At 40.2% G+C, this 17,804-nt stretch overlaps 1 protein-coding gene across 1 annotated transcript in view; it reads left to right on the top strand.

The window, feature by feature from the left end:
* The window catches only part of kcnk10a (potassium channel, subfamily K, member 10a), a 30,661-nt gene extending 12,916 nt beyond the window's left edge, over window positions 1-17,745 (top strand). Inside the window, exons 3-7 of the mRNA XM_084952928.1 lie at window positions 7,362-7,479; window positions 10,658-10,818; window positions 12,568-12,760; window positions 14,352-14,494; window positions 14,871-17,745. Coding sequence (XP_084809054.1) covers window positions 7,362-7,479; window positions 10,658-10,818; window positions 12,568-12,760; window positions 14,352-14,494; window positions 14,871-15,548 — 1,293 coding nt within the window. The 3' untranslated portion in view covers window positions 15,549-17,745. The remainder of the gene's footprint in view (window positions 1-7,361; window positions 7,480-10,657; window positions 10,819-12,567; window positions 12,761-14,351; window positions 14,495-14,870) is intronic.
* Window positions 17,746-17,804: the final 59 nt, after the last annotated feature.

The following is a 17,804-nucleotide window of genomic DNA, read 5'->3' as shown; positions in this document are numbered from 1 at the left end:
GAGAGAAATGGCCCCCACCTCTCCTGAGCTTTACAGGATGTTCAAGCAGAGCATGTGCATTTTTGGCACCACCAATCTGTGTGAAAAACTCTTCTCCACAATGAGCTTAAGTCAAAGTTCAGGTCCAAACTTACAGATAAGCATCTTAAAGCCATACTAAGCATCTCAGTTGCTTCGTCCCTCAAGCCAAATGTGGCTCAGCTGTGTAAGAGGAAGCGCTGCCAAGTCCAAAAACCACAATCTGCAGCAGTTTGCTGTAGCCAACTACCGGAAGAGAGATGCTCATAACTTAGTGGTACGCATATTTATAAAAGAGAATTTGCATCTATCAGATTCGTCAAAAACCATTGACGGAGACGTAGGTCAGAATTTAGCCCCCGTTATTGGCGAACAGGTTGCACTCTTCTCCTCCCTCAGTTGCAGCTTCATCTAGGGATGAACACACACACACTTTTCCCTGACCTGTTACCCAGTTTCTTGCACCTAAATCTGTCTGTGAAAGCCGTATTTATTATCTCCCGACCTCGCTCTGGTTACTCCCACATTCCTTTCACTAAGTCTGCACAAACAATTCTCAGTCATGGGAATCTATAACTTTTCTACTTATTTTATTCTGAGTGCTCAGTAGTGCAATGAACTATTACAGTGATCTGAAATTAATTACAGTCCCCATACCATTTGCCAGCACGGGTTTTGTAAACCAAACCTTTCTAGTCCTGACAGTAAGAATTTCAGTGTGTCCTTGTGTATTTGCCCTTCAGCCAGCCAAACAGCTATCTGTCACACCCTGAGTGTGACTCATTACACTGAGACTCCATCTGCCAGGACAGACACTTGCAGGGTAGAGCAGCGACACTTGACATGAGCTCCCTTTCCTTGTCCTCTCCCAGCACCTCTGCAAACAAACTTGGAGATGCACACAGAGAGAAGAAAGTACAGTGTTATGTAACAGAAAAAACAGGGCAATTGATTCTTTTTTCAGTTTCCTAAAAGGTGTTGCTTTGCCCCAGGCAAAGAGACTGTACTGATCTAGTCATATACTGAATGTAGCATTTAATTTCAAACACACAAATGTGTTTGACTGGGTTTCTTTGAGGTACAGTGGTCCCTCGTTTATTGCGGGAGTTACGTTCTAAAACTAACCTGCGATAGGTGAAATCCATCCAGGCATGAACATTTTCACACTTTTCTGTCTTGTTTAAACACTCTCAAAGTTCACACCTTCATAGAAAAATAAGTCCAGTATTATAGAATGAAACCAAAGATCAAACCCTGTTTTCAGGTCCAGAACATGGGAATAGAGCAGCTGCGAGAGAATTCAACATTAATGAATCAATGGTACGGAAGCAAGAAGAATGAGTTGAGTAAAGTTTGACTTATCCGACTGTTTTGTTTCGCTTAATGCGCCTTATAATCCGAAAAATACGGTAACTTCTACCTTCCTTTAGCATGTCCAGAAGTCCAACTTTTTGTGCGATGGTTAGCATCTTCCTCTGCCTTTTGTGTGCTACCGCAGGTGCCTTTGACGGTGCAAAACGTTTTGTCGATGTTGTTTTGTTGGGGAGAAAAGCATACAGTACAGCACTTCAGAGTCACACTGCTAGCAATCGAAGATTTATGTTAATTTGACAAGCTGAATGCATTCTGTACTGGACAGCCAATCAGGAAGCAGAACACAATGCGCTGTTTTTAAAAAAAAAAAAAAAGCAAAAAAAGCAAAATTGCACAAAAAAAGTGTGTGAAACAGTGAGGCTGCGAAAGGTGAACCACGTTATAGCGAGGGACCACTGTAACAGTGTGGTAGAACAAAACAGTGTAAATATGACTGAAATTCAGTCCAAAATTGTTTCAAGCATCACTGGAGAGAAGTCCAACACTGGAACATTGTATCAGTTGCACTGATCATATAAATGCACCTTCACATAAATCTTACTAGACACACTGATGACTCCTTTCCCAAAAAGTTGATTCTGTACATCTGGACGTCACGTTTTCATGGGAGAAACATTTCGTCCAAGTAATTTCTTCAGTCTCAGCTGACTGTAGGTTTCCCTAACCTTATAAACAGTTAATTAGCATAATGACTGACACCCGCACCACTGACTAAATATGGGCCATGAGGCCAGTTTCATGGTCATATATGGTATTTGCATCTCCCCTTTGTTTACTATTAGTGGAACTGTTGCAAAGACAAAGTTTACACCTCAAAATGACTGGCTAATTCGTGCGCTGTTTCATGCCAAGTTTCTGAAATATTCAACTTTTTCTGTTGATAGAGTGACATTGAATGGAGTGCCAGTACTCTCGCTCACCTCTGCTTCAGAGGTGTAGTTGTAAAGTTACTGCTCACTTCAGCTGAAGATTGTGAGTTCAAGTAGTGCATGGGACACTTTTCATGATCAAGCAGCACAGAGTTGTATGAAAGGACACTTTCACACTTTGTTAGGTACACTTTCTTTAACTCTGCAGCAGCAAGGTAATTTATAGTGCTTCTTTCACAGACATGACAGAGAGAAAAGGGGCTCTTTTTTCATGTCATGCCTCCCTCATTTGAATATCATTTGAGGACTGATTTGGCTTTTGGCCTCTGGGGCACACTTACCACTGGCTCATGTGGGACATGCAAGCTTGACTTTTATTGTGTGTTGCTGTTTGGCTTAGTGGGTTAGTTCCTCCACTTCAGTCTGTTGAAAGCTGAAGGTTGTCAGTTCAACTACAGCTTTACATAGTTATTTTCAGTCTTGTGGGCTCACACACCTAACCCATCCTTGCTATGGCCTCCCCAGTCCAGCTAGCCAGGTCCTTTTGGCCAAGGCATTAGCTCAGCAAGCAAGAGCTTCTCTGGCCTGCTAAGGGAGCCTAACTTGTTCTCGCTTTGCGAATTTCACTCTTTGACTTTACAGTTTATAACTCCTATTCACACCAAGATGAACAATAAGAGCAGTGTTGTGGAAATGCTAGGTGGCTTACCTTTTGAGACTGGGGACCACCAAGCTGGGTTCTTCTCTCGCCATTTGTTGATTCCCAAGCGAGACGGGGAACTCCGTCTGAGGGGCCTCAACCTCTCTCTTCACCCCCTCCAAGATGCTGATGGGACTTGGAACACTTGGAATCCCTTGAGATACCACTGTTTTCCATTATTATTGTTATGTACATATCTATAGCTACATGATTGTTGGGAAAATGTTAAAATTCAACCTTTTTTTTTTTCAGACAAAACATTTGTTTATACCTTCATGAGCTTGTATGTACTTGATATATTTTGTTTTGTGTTAGATTGATAGATAGATAAAATAAATACATCATTCAAAAGGAGAACATGAAGCTGTAGTAAGACGTTTACATACAGTCATCCATGAATGTGCCAAAGAAGGTGTCACGAGCTGTTCTTGTGCATTCAAACAGAGCCACAAAATTTGGTAAGCTATGGCAAACAGCTGTAAAATGCTAATAATGGAGGTCAAATCGGAGAAGGACTATTTGAATGTTACTTAAGTAAATGAACTGCTGCAAAAGCAAAATTAAATGTTTTTCAACACTTCCTGAACCACAAGAAGCATTCAAAACTCTAGAATTGAGGTGTAAGACATTAAAACAAACCTCTAGTTCACAAAAAAGGATGTCCATAAAAGCTGAATGGGCTAAACACACTGAATGCAACAACTCATTACAAACAATTTAAAAGCGTGTGACATTCTTCTGGGTGCACTGACAAAACTGAATATTTGGAAGCACAATCTAAACTTAAAAACCTGGTATTTGACGGAGAGACCTGGGTGGAAACAGAGAAGAAAGTGATGAAAATCCTCTTGAAAAAGGTATATAACTTTAGCGGGAGATCAAGATGGAAGAACTGTGGTACAAGAACAGAACGGCCATTCTCCAATTGGCAGTTTCTCAAAGGATCTAAAATATTCATAAATTAGGCTTTTATGGATGTACTGAGGAGAAAAAGGAAGGAGTATATGGGCTCTGAAGTACTGTTAGGACAGAAGATACATTTTCAATAATTCACTTTAACAGCAGAAGCTTGTATACCAACTTTCACAAGATCAAACATTGCCTCGGTCAGGTCTTACACCCTTTCAATAAAGCAAAGTGAGACAGGTATGGACTTGGGTGTAGCAACTTATGAAATTATTTCCAAGAGCAGAGAAAACACAACTGAATGTGATGTTGCTGTCTTTATTGATAGTAATTTTATTTATAAGGTGGTGGAAGAAATGTCAGTAAAATAATAATGTTTATCTGTGGTATTATCTGTAGTGTGAGAGAGGAGGACAAAAATGCAGAACACGAGAGAAGACTGAACTAAATTTAAACAAAAAGCGAGCCATTTATTTGGGTTGAAAACATGAATATAAAAAAAGCAAAAATGAACAATGGTGAAAACTAAAACCTAAACTGGGAAAAACTAGACTGTGACGACCACGAAAAAGAACATTTAATGTGACATCGAGAGAGACAAACAACCTGACAAAGAGTGAATGAAAACACACAGACTAAATACACACAGGAGGTGATCAGGGGAAGTGGAAACACATGGGGAAACAGCTGACACAAATGAACATAACGACGTCACAGAGGAAGCGTAAAACTAAACACACTGAACGAAGAAACACAAAACTTTCAAAATAAAACAGGAAACATGGAGTGATGTAGAGATGACGACACATGAAACACGCACACAAGAAATACATGACAACTAACACAGAAGGCCTGGGTGAAACATAGCCTAGACTAAAACTTGAGGCAAACTAATAATAATCCTAAATCTTATCATCTTCAAAATACCACAAAATAGATCAAAACAAACTGAAAACGCTTGGTCACAGACCCAGCCCCTGACATAGTGATATCAATATTTACCTGAAATAAGCACAAACTGAAAGATGAATTAATCAACACCATATACAGCCTCAGTATATATCCCAAAATCATCAAACCCAGTTATTATACTTCTCATTATTCAACACTGATTGATTATATATTTACCAGTAATCAAGAGAACATCACCGACCACCTTCCAGTATTTATAGTTTATCATGGGAGTTATGGCAAAGAAAGATTTTCAAGATAAGGATCAAACTTGTAAATGGGTTAGAACTGAACAGGTAATGGAATGAAAAAGATGCCAATACATCTTTTTAAGTATTTAAATTATTGCATGATTAAAAATTGCCCAATAAAATAATTTAGTAGAAAACAAATATCACATAATAATGTCATGGATTATATAGAGAACTTATAAATTGCTGAACAAAAGAACTTGGAAATATAAGTTAACTAATATTTTGCGACACTGTAAAAACCAGTATTACAGTGAATTATTAGAAGATTGTGATGATAATATTAAAGATAGATATGCCGTATACCTCCTCCAAACCATCAACATGTCTTTTAGAAGAACTACCATTAATTAATGCTTCAATCTTAAATATGATCAACCTATCTCTATTTATCGGTTAGGTACCACAGGCCTTCAAGGTGGTAGAAAAAGTTAATTTCAATTCAATTCATAACAACAGTTGCCTCAAGACCCTACAATAATACAAATACTGATACTTAAAAGCCATCACTGAACCCAGCTGTCTTAGCTAATTGTTGGCCAATCTCCAACCTTCCTTTCATCTCAAAAATTCTTGAAAGAGTAGATGCAAAACAGCTAACAGATCATCTGCAGAGGAATGGGTTATTTGAAGAGTTACAGTCAGGTTTCAGAGCCCATCACAGCACAGAAACAGCTTTAGTGAAGGTTACAAATGAGGAATATATCAAAGACATACGAAAAAAAACTGAGGTTATTGGGTTGGCTACCATTGGGGTGACTGTAGCTCAGGAGACAGAGCAGGTCATCTGCTGATCGGAAAGTTGGTGGTTTAATCCATGGCTCCCCCAGTGTGCATGCCAAATATCCTTGGGCAAGATACTAACCCCAAATTGCTCTCTGATGCATCCATCGGAATATGAATGTGTGTGAATGTTAGGTAGAAATCACTTACAAAGCATAGAAGAAAGTGCTTGTGTGAATGGGTGAATGTGACATGTTGTATAAAGTGCTTTGAGTGCTCCAGGAGAGTAGAAAAGTGCTATAAAAGAATCAGTCCATTTAACCAGATTCTTACTCTGGATGGCATTACCTTAACTACCAGTAACATTGTGAGGAATATTGGAGTTGTTTTTTAGACCAGGATATGTCCTTCAATGCACATATTAAAAAAATAGGACTGCTTTCTTCCATTTGCGCAATATCTCTAAAATTAGAAATACCCTGTCTCCGAATGATGCTGAAAAAGGACTAGAAAGAGAGAGCATATTTCTCCTATCCTGGCTTCTCTTCCTTTGATCCCTGTTAAATCCACAATCTAATTTAAAATCCTTCACATCACATACAGGTTTTAAATAATCAGTTATGTCATGTTAACTTAAAGACCTCATACTACTGTATCACCCCGTTAGAGCATGTCCCTTTAAGACTACAGGCTTACTAGTGGTTTCTAGGGTATTTAAAAGTAGTATGGGAGGCACTGTCTTTAGTTTCAAGGCCCCTCTTCTATGGAACCAGTTCCCCCTTTGGAACTCAGGAGACAGACAGCCTCTCTACTTTTAAGAATAGCCTTGAAACTTTCCTTTTTCACAAACCAGTTTGGGCTGCATCAGGTGACCCTGAATCCTCCCTTACTTACACTGCAATACGTCTAGGCTGCTGGGGAATTCCCAAGATGTACAGACTGTGTCTTCATCACTCACCTTTTTTCACTCTGCATTTAAAAAGGTATAATTAATCTCTGGTTCTCTTCCTCAGCATGTCTTTGTCCTGTCTTCCTCCCCTTACCCCCAAATGGTCGCGGCAGATGGCTGCCACTCCCTGAGCCTGGCTCTGTTGGAGGTTATTTTCTGTTAAAAAGGATTCTTTTTCCTTCCCACTGTGGCCAAACTGCTTGCTCATAAGGGGTAATCTGATTATTGGGGTTTTCCCTGTTTTCTATTATTGCGTTGTATTGTATATTATTGTAGTAGCCTTATTTACAGTCCCTTGAGGCAACTGTTTAGATTAAGCGCTATATAAATAGAATTGAATTGAATTGAATTGGTGGTACAACAGGGGTGCAAGGCTGCAGGTAGCACTTTGACTCCCTGACCTTAGGCCTGTTGGTGTTTGCTCGGGGTGAGGGACTGGTGAAGTGCCACAATCTACAAAACAATTCCCTTTTTAGGTCTTGCCTTGTCGTTCTTGTCGCCACTTGTGTGTAACCTGTCTCCTCAGAGTGAACTAAAATATGAAGACTTAGCTGAATCAACACCACAGCACAGTCAGCATTTTTCATGATTCTCTCTCTCTCCTTATCTTATCTTCTCAGCACTCTGTGGAGGCTGTGAATGCTGGAGTGAATCCTGTTGGTGATACCTCCTACAACTCAAGCCACTGGGATCTGGGTAGTGCCTTCTTTTTTGCTGGAACTGTCATCACCACTATAGGTACTAAAAATTTGGAAAGACTGAACTGAACATACTGAACATTTTAATATGGTCCAATGTAGGGAAGCATAGTTCATTGTATTACCTTTAACCTCTGAATATACACCAGAGTTTATCCTTCAATAGATTCTTCAGTACTGTGCCTGTATAACTGCATGTAAGCATATGGAAGCCATGGGCAATATAAATACATAAAAAAGTAAACAGAAATAACTCTCCACTTAAGGAAGTTGGATGCAGTGTACGTGTAACCCACCACATATAAGGATAAATTCCATACAAAATCAGCATTTTCATTCCTGGATACAAATGCCAGTCAGTCAAGAAAGCCATGAAAACTATGAACGAACACATATGGAATTATGTAGTAAACAAAATAGTGTGAAATAACTCAAAACATTTTATATTTTAGATTCTTCAAAATAGCAACCCTTTGCTTTGATTACTGCTTTGCACACTCTTGGCATTGTCTCGATGAGCTTCATGAGGTCGTCACCTGAAATGGTTTTCCAACAGTCTTGAAGGAGTTCTTAGAGATGCTGAGCACATGTTGGTCCTTTTGCCTTCACTCTGCTGTCCATCTCATCCCAAACCATCTCGATGAGTTTAAGTCAGGTGACTGTAGAGGCCAGGCCATCTGGCGCATTTATCATTTCTTTCTTTGCTACATAATTCCATATATCTTGCTATATATGTTTGATGTCTTCAGTATCTACAATGTAGAAAGTAGTAAAAAAAGAAAAAGAAAACCATTAAATGATTAAATGAGAAGGTGTGTCCAAACTTTTGACTGGTAGTGTATATTCACCATCCCTGCCCTCACACGCTTAAACCATCTCAGGCTTTCTTTCTAACATTATCTTCCAAACGCCTCAACCTGAGTCGTCCCTCTGATGTACTCATTTCTAATCCTCTTCATCCATTCTGGTGACTCCCGATGAAAACTTCACCATCTTCAGCTCCATTTCCTGCTCGGTCTCCTGTCTTTTTGTCAGTGCTAGTCTCCAAATCGCACTATAACAGGCCTCACTACCATCTCGTTCACCTTTTCACCAGTTTCCCTCTCTTTCACACACATATCTTCTGTCTTGCTTCTACAAAATTTCATTCCTCCATCTATTCGTGCTCTCATCCACCTGCTTCCTACTCTCATTAGAGATCACACTGACCTTATCTGTCAGTCTGTTAGTCGCTAATGCAAACAAGAAAGAGCCCAGAGCTGATCTCTGATGTAATCCCACTTCCACCTTGACCCTATCTGTAGTAAACAACTCACCACTGTCTCTCTGTCCTCATATATGTCTTGCACCATTCTCAAATACTTCTTTACCACTCCTGACTTCCTAATGCAGTTTCTCTCTTGGCAACCTATCATATGCTTTCTTTAGATCCACAAATACACACTTTGGCTCCTTCTGACCTTCTCTATACTTCTTCATCAACAATCTCAAAGCACATATTGCATATTTAGTTGGTATGGTCCTTTGTCTTCAGCACAGCATTTTGGGTTTATTCATGACTTTAAATTTACTTCTTTGAATTTAAGTTCAATCTTTGTATTAGTAGGTCTTGAGTTTATTATTTCTAGTTCCTGGCTCTTGTTTTATTACAGCTCACTTTCGTATCCAGGCAGTCAGAGTCAGAGAGACTTTATTTATCCCCAAGGGGCAATTAAGTCTGTTCCTAGTCTCCTCTCTGTGTCTTTTCATGTTGTAGTCTGTGTAGTCTCCGTGTTTTGCTATGCTTTTGTCTCCCCGGTCAGTCATATGTGCATGTTTGTTTAGCTCCAGTATCTGTGTCAAGTTCACGTGTTTCAGTCTTGGACTCAGTTTGTGGGTGTGGTTCCATCCTCTTTTATTTTGATAGTATCCTGTCTCATTTGTGTCATATTCAGTTTTGCTTCCCCTGTCTTGTTAGTCGGATACCAATCAGCTATGTTCCCTGGTGTTTCCAATCACCCTAATTACCTGGTGTGTATGCTGTCTGAATCTCCGTTTGTTGCCCTGTGGGGTTGAAGGTTGGATTTCCTTGTTTTGTACTTTGTTTTAGTTTAATAAAACCACCTGTTGTTTAACCCTGGTGTTTTCAAGTCCTGTATTTGGGTCCTACTGCTGCCTGCTACACAGCCTCCTTGGTAGTAGTGCTCTTTCTCAGCATGAAGTCATACTACTGCTCACTGATCGTCACCTGTCTTCTTAACCTAGCTCAATACAATACAATCACATGCTGCTCCATTCCTCAGGTATCTTCTCAGTCCATTATCTGGTCGAACTCACTCTTCATTCTCCTCATAGGTGCCTCACAGTTAAGTTAACTCCATACTAAACTTACCCCTTCACTTTCTGATTCAATAACTTTCCTCCGTTTGTCTTCTGTGCTCTCATTTTTTTCATTCATCAGTTCTTCAAAGTAGTCCTTCACACTTAGTGTCCACCTTAACATACAGCTCACTATAATGCATTTCCTTTGCCACTGCCACCTCTTTTCCTGTACACCTTGCCTCCCAGTGCTTTTGTGTACTTCATCTGACTGTCTCACATTTTCTTTGAATACATTCCTGAACTTCTTCATTGCACTACCAGGTCTCCTTGTCCACGTTCCTCTGTCAGTGGATACATCAAACACCATCCTAGTAGTTTCCCTAAGCCCTACAGCTGTACTTTCCCAGTCTTCTGGCAACTCTTCCCTGACACCACGTTGCAGTCTCTTATCACTTCCAGATTGTACCTTCTGCATTAGATGTAGTGTGCGTGTTTACAGCTACCTCCATCTTGTATGTCACTGCTTGTCACTCACTCTTTTTAAAGTATGTGTTGACCACAGTCATTTTCATCATTTTCACAAAATCCACTGCCATCTGCATTTCTCTCCTTAACTCCCTTCATCTACATGTCCTTTGTTGTCTGCTCTAATCACTGCTCTCTCCCCCGGGAAGACTCTCCCACTTCATCCAACTTACCGAGTGTTACACTATAAGCTGGATTCATGTATTCACACATACAGTAGACTGGAGGATCTAGGGGTTTAAACAGTCTTTAGTAAACCACCCCAATGCCTGCTATGAACTTTACATACAAAGTAGAATGTCTCACTAACTTCTTTTCTAACTGCTTAACTGCTTTTTTTTCTGCATATTGTAGATCTATATAGCCCCCTCTATCTCCATTTTTCCCTCTAGGATATGGTAACATTGCTCCAAGCACAGAGGGAGGGAAGATTTTCTGCATTCTGTATGCAATATTTGGGATCCCGCTGTTTGGATTCCTCCTCGCAGGTGTTGGGGACCAGCTAGGTACCATATTTGTCAAAAGCATTGCCAAAGTGGAGAAAATGTTTCGGGTGAGTCACAGTGGTCCCGTTGTGTTATGTAACTTATTGCCTTTTAAAATGAAATGGCCGTCAGTAAGATATTTTTCATGTGGGGTCCTTGGTTTAACATAAAAAACTGAAATGTATATATATATGAAAATGAAACACACTGGGTAGAATTTGTTCAAATGCTACTTATTTATGTTCAGTTTAAATACACAGCGGCTGTGTATTTTTAAGGGTTGTAATTCTCCAGAGATGCATGTACCCAAAAGCAGACGTGTGGAGTCAGTCACAGGTAAATTTAAAGTGAGCTGTTTATTATCAGATTAGTAGTTGAATCCAAAAAGGTAACGTTAAGTCAAACACTGAAAACCAGGAGCTAATAATAATCTACACTGCAGAATACAGGCTAAGAAGGGATGAGAACAGGTACAAAGCCGGGAGCAGGAACACAGTGAAAATAAGGATAAACAACAGCTGATCAGACAAAGATAAAAGGGAAGGCTGCAACTATAAATACACAAAAGGGTGGTTAAGGCAGAGTGGTGACACCTGGTGTGAAATGCACTTCACACACGTACACACACGCACAGTTGTTTGTCGCCAGATGCCACGTTTATTTCTAGTTTTCATTTGTTATGACCGTCCACAGTCTGACAGCTCCGGTCTCAGCTGATTTCCAGCTCTGCCTCCGCTCCTCTCCCGTCTCACTATAAAAGGGGAAGGAAAGTCCAAACGCCATCAGCTGTTCTCACCTGCGTCTCCAGCACCGCCCCGTTGAGCTCACTGCACCACTCCTCCCCTGCAGCCGCGCCCGGGACCACACCTTCGCCACACCTGGGAACACAGCTTAAACTCATGAGGGAAAACAATACTAGTGTAATTAAAACTGAAAACATAAATAAAATAAATAAAACACGAAATAACCAAACAACGGGAAATCCTTGATGGAGACTTGACATAAAAGGGAAAATATAATATACAAAACTAGGGAACAAGAACAGAATTGATACAGTAAGAGAAAAATATACATTAATATAATCCAAAGAAAACCAAGAATCGCAGGTTTACATAAAGAAAGCTAGACCAGAAAGCCCAAAAAAACTCAATTAAAATAACTGGGTAACAGACCAAGACCCTAACACATAAATTGTCTAAACTAAAAAAGTTGAAACCTTGTTGTTTTATGCAATAATGTGTTGGTTTGGCGGTTTACAAAATCATTTCAACTTATTCTTATTAAGATACTTTCATTTATTCCATGTAGAATAGATTCACAAAAACGGGCAGACTCAAATGCAGGATATATCTGTCCATGAAACAATTTAAGGTTTTTGACAAAGTTCAAAGATGGACAGAAATATGTTGAGAGGTAAGTTAGGAAGTTTCCTGAGACGCAGTCATTGGAGGACTTAATGGCAGATGGCTGGCTGGCAGAAGTGAAGAATATAAGCCACACAAATGCACGGGAAGACTATGACTATTCACGGACTATGCACGGGAAACCAAAAGGTGAACGAGGAATCTCGATGAGCAGGGGTGATGCTGCCACAAAAGTAGCATCACCCCTTTCATCGAGATTGCCTTTTCCCACGCTGAGGTCATCGTCCGAGAAGCATCTTAATCTAAGGTGGGAAGAGATGAGGAACAAAATCCTCTCAGATCACAGTCACACTTAGAGCCCTGCTGAAAATGAGACTGGTTTAATAACTTATACTCCTGATAGAATGTGTATGTCTCTCTTTCTCCCTCTCCTCTCCTGCTTTTACCTCTCAGAATAAACAAAACCAAATCAGTCAGACTAAAATCCGTGTGGCATCCACGCTGCTCTTTATCCTGGCTGGCTGCATCTTGTTTGTCACCATCCCTGCTGTGATTTTCAAGCACATTGAGGGCTGGACAGCTCTGGAGTCAACCTATTTTGTCGTCATTACTCTGACAACAGTTGGAATAGGTGACTATGTGGCAGGTAAGTCCTCGTCATTCACACTCTGTTATTCACACAGAACACCACACCCAACAATTAGGTTGTTTTGGATAAATCTAAAGCAGGTAATCCACTAACAATATCCGATAATCAAGCACAGACAAGATCTTACAACTTGTGAATGAGAAACAAGATTTGTTTCTATATGAAAATCCAATTTTCATCTTTAATTTTCTTGTAGGGTGTTCCTCTTGGATTTTAAAAGTGAGTCTATCATCCAACAAGGGTCCTGAGTATTTTTAACACTCAGCAGAGTTTAACATAAGTGTATCTGTCATCAGAGAATTTTGAAATATTTCAAAAGCACTCTAGGCCAGATCAACTTTAGAACCAGTGGAATAAAAAAAGAATAAATAAATATATAGTGTCATCTACAAATGTACATTGTGCTTTTGGGTAGCATAGTATTGTTTATATTCAGAGTGTATAAATGCACTTGACATGTGTCTGTGAAGGTTCTCAGCCATCCAGGCCATCATAGTCTAAGGAGCTTGCAAAGAAAAGCGTCTGGACTTCTTTGAGTTGCTTGAAGACATTTCTCCTCTCATCCGAGAAGCTTCTTCAGAACTGAAGAAGCTTCTCTGATGAGAGCTCCTTTGACTACGATAACCTGGATGACTGAGAACCTTCACAGACAGAAAGAGCTATGGTGAGGATGCTCTTCATGGACTACGGCTCAGTGTTCAATACTATAAAAGACATCCTCACCACCAAACTGGACCACTTCCACATCCCCCATGCCACCTGCACCTGGATCAAAGATTTCCTCGGCTACTGCCAGAGCCATACTGTGCTTGGCCTGCCAGTACCTGTCAGCTGCCTCCTGGAATGGCACAGGCTAACCAAGCCTTTGTTCTTAGGACTCACGCTTTAGCTTGACAGCTCCCTTCAACTCCACTGTCCACCATCTGGTTACTCCCTCCAGGAGTGCTGTTGAAGCACTCCTGGAGACTGGAATCGAAGATCTCGTGGACCAAAGCCTCTGCCAGATGCTCTCAGTACACCTTCACTTGGTGTACTTAGTGGTGATCAAGCGATAGCTCAGCTCCTCTCTTCACCTAGTTTTCCAAATACTTTGGGAAGCCTGAAGTACTGTAATGAGTAACTGAGTCACTGCTTTGGTGTTTTTATATGTAGATTGCTTTACAACCACAATTTTTAGTAACAGTATGTAAATTGTCTTCTGCACATTGGTAATTCAACATATTTTATAACTGTCAGATAGCATTGTCTTTATTCTGTGCAAAGATTAAAATCAGCGCTGGACTGAAATCTCAATTCTCCATTAAAGACAGGTTTACCTGTAATGGATGAAGGCCTCGGTCCTGTTGTGACATTTCCTAATAAAGAAAAAAACAACACCTGCTCCTATAACAAATACTTATGCCAGTTATGTTTTTGTCTGTGCTTGTGTTGGTTGTGTTCACCATTAAAAATCGTTGATGTAATTTGTGACTACAGAACAAAACAGATAAAACAAAATACATGAATTCCCCCCTTTCAATCCCTGAAAGGTTCGGGAGAGGACACCTGCAGGCAGTTACAAAGTGGAGGTTTTTTTTTTCCTGATCAGGTGGAGACCGGAGAATTGAGTACCGGGAGTGGTACAGACCGCTAGTGTGGTTCTGGATCTTGGGTGGCCTGGCTTATTTTGCTGCAGTGTTGAACATGATCAGTGACTGGCTGAGGGTGCTGTCCAAAAAGACAAAAGAAGAGGTACGTTTTCACATCAAACCTCTAATCTGGGTACCACCAAGTTGCCATAATTTTACTATACAGCTGTTTATTCTGTCATATACATTAATTTGTATTTAGTCAGATTTTGCCTGCCAAAGTTATTCATCCTTACAGTTCAACCTATTTCTGACTGGTGACATAGTCCAGTGAGAATCCCTTCTGTTTTGAATTAACATCTAATCTAATTTGTCCATGTTCCAAGTACTCAGAGAAGTATGTTTCTGATTACCATGTGATAAGAAAACAGACATTCTGTTTTCAGGGGCTCTGCAGGTGGGGTGCACACAATAAGGTAAAGGGAACCTAGTGCAGTATATTTACTAAACCTTATATCTGACAATATTCTTTTCCTGAGGTTGGAGAGATCAAAGCTCATGCAGCTGAGTGGAAAGCAAATGTTCGAGCTGAGTTCAGAGAGACACGCCGGCGCATGAGCATAGAAGTCCACGACAAGTTACAGCGAGCTGCAACCATCCGAAGCATGGAGAGACGGCAGCTAGGCCTGGACCAGCGTGCTGTGTCCCTGGACATGCTTTCCCCAGAACGGCGTGCCATCTTCAACAGTCTGGATGCCAACAACTATAAGACTTCTTCCCAGGAAAGTATCGACACTAAGCTAAACAACCTTCGACTGCGAGAGGCCGAGCAGTGTGACCGACGCTCCAGCTCCCAAACCATGTCTGAGGACAACATTTTTAATCGCCTTGGCTCCGTCACCAAGCTAGCCAAGCGTAACAGGAATAGAGACCTAAAGAAAAACATCCCAGATGAAACTCGCCGGCCTCATAGTGAAGCGTACGGTTACAGCACACCTGTTTTTGACTGCAGCATACCTACGACAGATGAAGGAAGAAGAAAAGATGAAGGAGAGGATGAAAACGAAGACAAGGAATGCAACACCAGTTTGTCGGATTTTCCACTGTTTGTGGAAGCTTGCAAGCCGCAAAATGGGCTTATACAGGAGCACACCAAAGAGAACGAGGATGACAAAACCCATGATACAGATCTCCATATTAAGATAGACTCTGCATGATCCTACAGATGGGTTTTTAAATACCACCATTAGTGCCTCTCCCTTATTTCTGTGTGTGCTTGAGCAAGGACAGAACCTTTCCTTTTTGATATATACAGTAATGGTCACATATTCAATGGGCTCTATGGATCTGAGGCATAGATGTTACTTTCTATAAATCAAGATCTGGAAGGGTTTCTGTCATTGTTCTTTGACAAATGATTGTTAAGTTATAGTAAAAGTTGTCAGCTATGTCCATTGTTTTTCTCAATTGTACTGTACTCAGCTATAATCTATAAAGATACACACGTATCCCATGGAGAGATTTCAGTTGTCCAAGTGGGAAAGGGAGTGTTCACTAAGTATTTTCTGTTTTGTCTTAGTATACAGTTCATGTCATATACAACTACAAGTTGTTAGTCAGCACTGTTTCTTTTGTACACTGCACTTTCACTTGAATTTGAAATGAAATATAAACAAACATATAAAGTTTTGGCATGGGCGGAGCTACAAGAAACTGTTCTGACCATCTACATGGGGCCCAGCTTTTAGAAATGATCCAGAAACATTTAGACATGGCAGCAATTACCAATGTGTCCAACCATGCAGATGTGGTTTGTAAAGAACCAGCGAAATTGTAAAAATAAGCTGATGCAGATCACTCTCCAGATTCAAAAGTGTTAGCATTAAAAAATTAGACTTAAAAACAGAACTGGCACTGTTAGATGTGTGATGAAAGTATCAGGTTTGGATGTCAGTGACAGAATTGGAGGTGTCTTAAATGAGGTCTTATGTGTACACACAGATGTACAACTTGGTGTTGTGACTTCATCTGTGTCTCAAGCATAATAAATATGAAAACGGAAAAAAAAATGCTGTGTGGAACATTAAAACATAAAGGCCTGACTTTATGTGTTTTTAGTTGTCATGTTGCCTACAAAAAATTTATTCTTAAAATGTGCATTTAAATGTGACTAAAAACATGCCACATGTTGTCTGTGCATGATCCCCAACCTTAGCCATTGTCTCTGTACAATGTCTGACCTCTTTTAACACTATCTCAGGGCCTGATATTGTCTCCTAAGTATTGAATGAGGGGTCAGTAACTATACCTGTTCTCAATGAAAAATAATGAAAATAGAATGGAAGAAGAGCCATAATGAAAGAGGAATGTCTATTGCATATTCTCCATGAAACATGGTTTGAGACGATGGGTTTGAGAGTATAAAAGGGACTGCTGTTACTGTCAGTGTGCATTGTGCCCTTGTTATTGTACCTTAAACGAACATATTTAGGAGGCGTAAATTGTCTGTGGCAGTGACATTACAGATCTTGATGTGACTTGGGTTTACCCCCTCGCCTGCAGTCTGGAAAATTCAAATGGATGGACGTCAGTGGAACACGGATCCACCAGGACTGACACACCTGATAGGCTGTGACACCTGTCAAACGAGTAAATGTGGTCCAAAACATACAATTCTAGCCTTAATACCTTTTTGATGGATTTTAACAGGAGGAAGGATTTTAGCTCTGGAGAATCAATCTTGATGCGAAAAACATGGGATTGGACAGTTTGGGACATTATCAATGAAATTCTATGCAGTTGGAGATTTTTGTGCAGCCAGCATCTGATGGCCATTGCCAGTACTCCATCTTAATGAACTTGTGCATCGGCTGCAGCTTCAGCCATCGTATTGGCTCTTTGAGCAAATAATATTCCCCCAAAAATAAAATAGTCTCGTACTCACTGTGTACCTTTTAAGGGGAAAAAAGAAAACGTGCTTAAATCATACTGTGATATTATGATGCGCATACTGTTTTAAACACCGCTCCTAGCCTCATGTTAATGTAGTCACTATCTGTGTATGCACTCTGTCTTATCTTACTGTTCACATTATTAAGTGAAGCTCTAGGCTAGTGTCAATGCAAGAAGAACGTGTTTTAAAATGCTTCCAAGTGATACAAAAATGCAAAGCTTACAAAGAAAACTAAGACATGGAACAAGAAGGCATGCTGTATTACAGATTATTATAATGTATATGATGTTGACTGTATACGACCACTTGCTTCAAAGGATGACGTTTTTAACTGCCTGTGTTAATAAGATGCACAAGCTATGTACTTAGACACTGCTCACAGTATCTCCTGTGCAACCATTACATTAAAGGTAGTGATTGCCTTTTGGAATTAAAGATCACTAAATGAGTGCTATTTATGATTTTGCAAATGTCAAGATTCAATTTGTCCTGGTTTTAGTTTTAGTTATTGTTTCCTGTG

This window comes from Perissodus microlepis, chromosome 15, assembly GCF_051167445.1.
Source record: "Perissodus microlepis isolate ML-2025 ecotype Zambia chromosome 15, ASM5116744v1, whole genome shotgun sequence".
NCBI lineage: Eukaryota > Metazoa > Chordata > Actinopteri > Cichliformes > Cichlidae > Perissodus > Perissodus microlepis.
The sequence above is the reverse complement of the archived record's forward strand: the minus strand, read 5'-3'. Positions and strand labels throughout refer to the sequence as shown.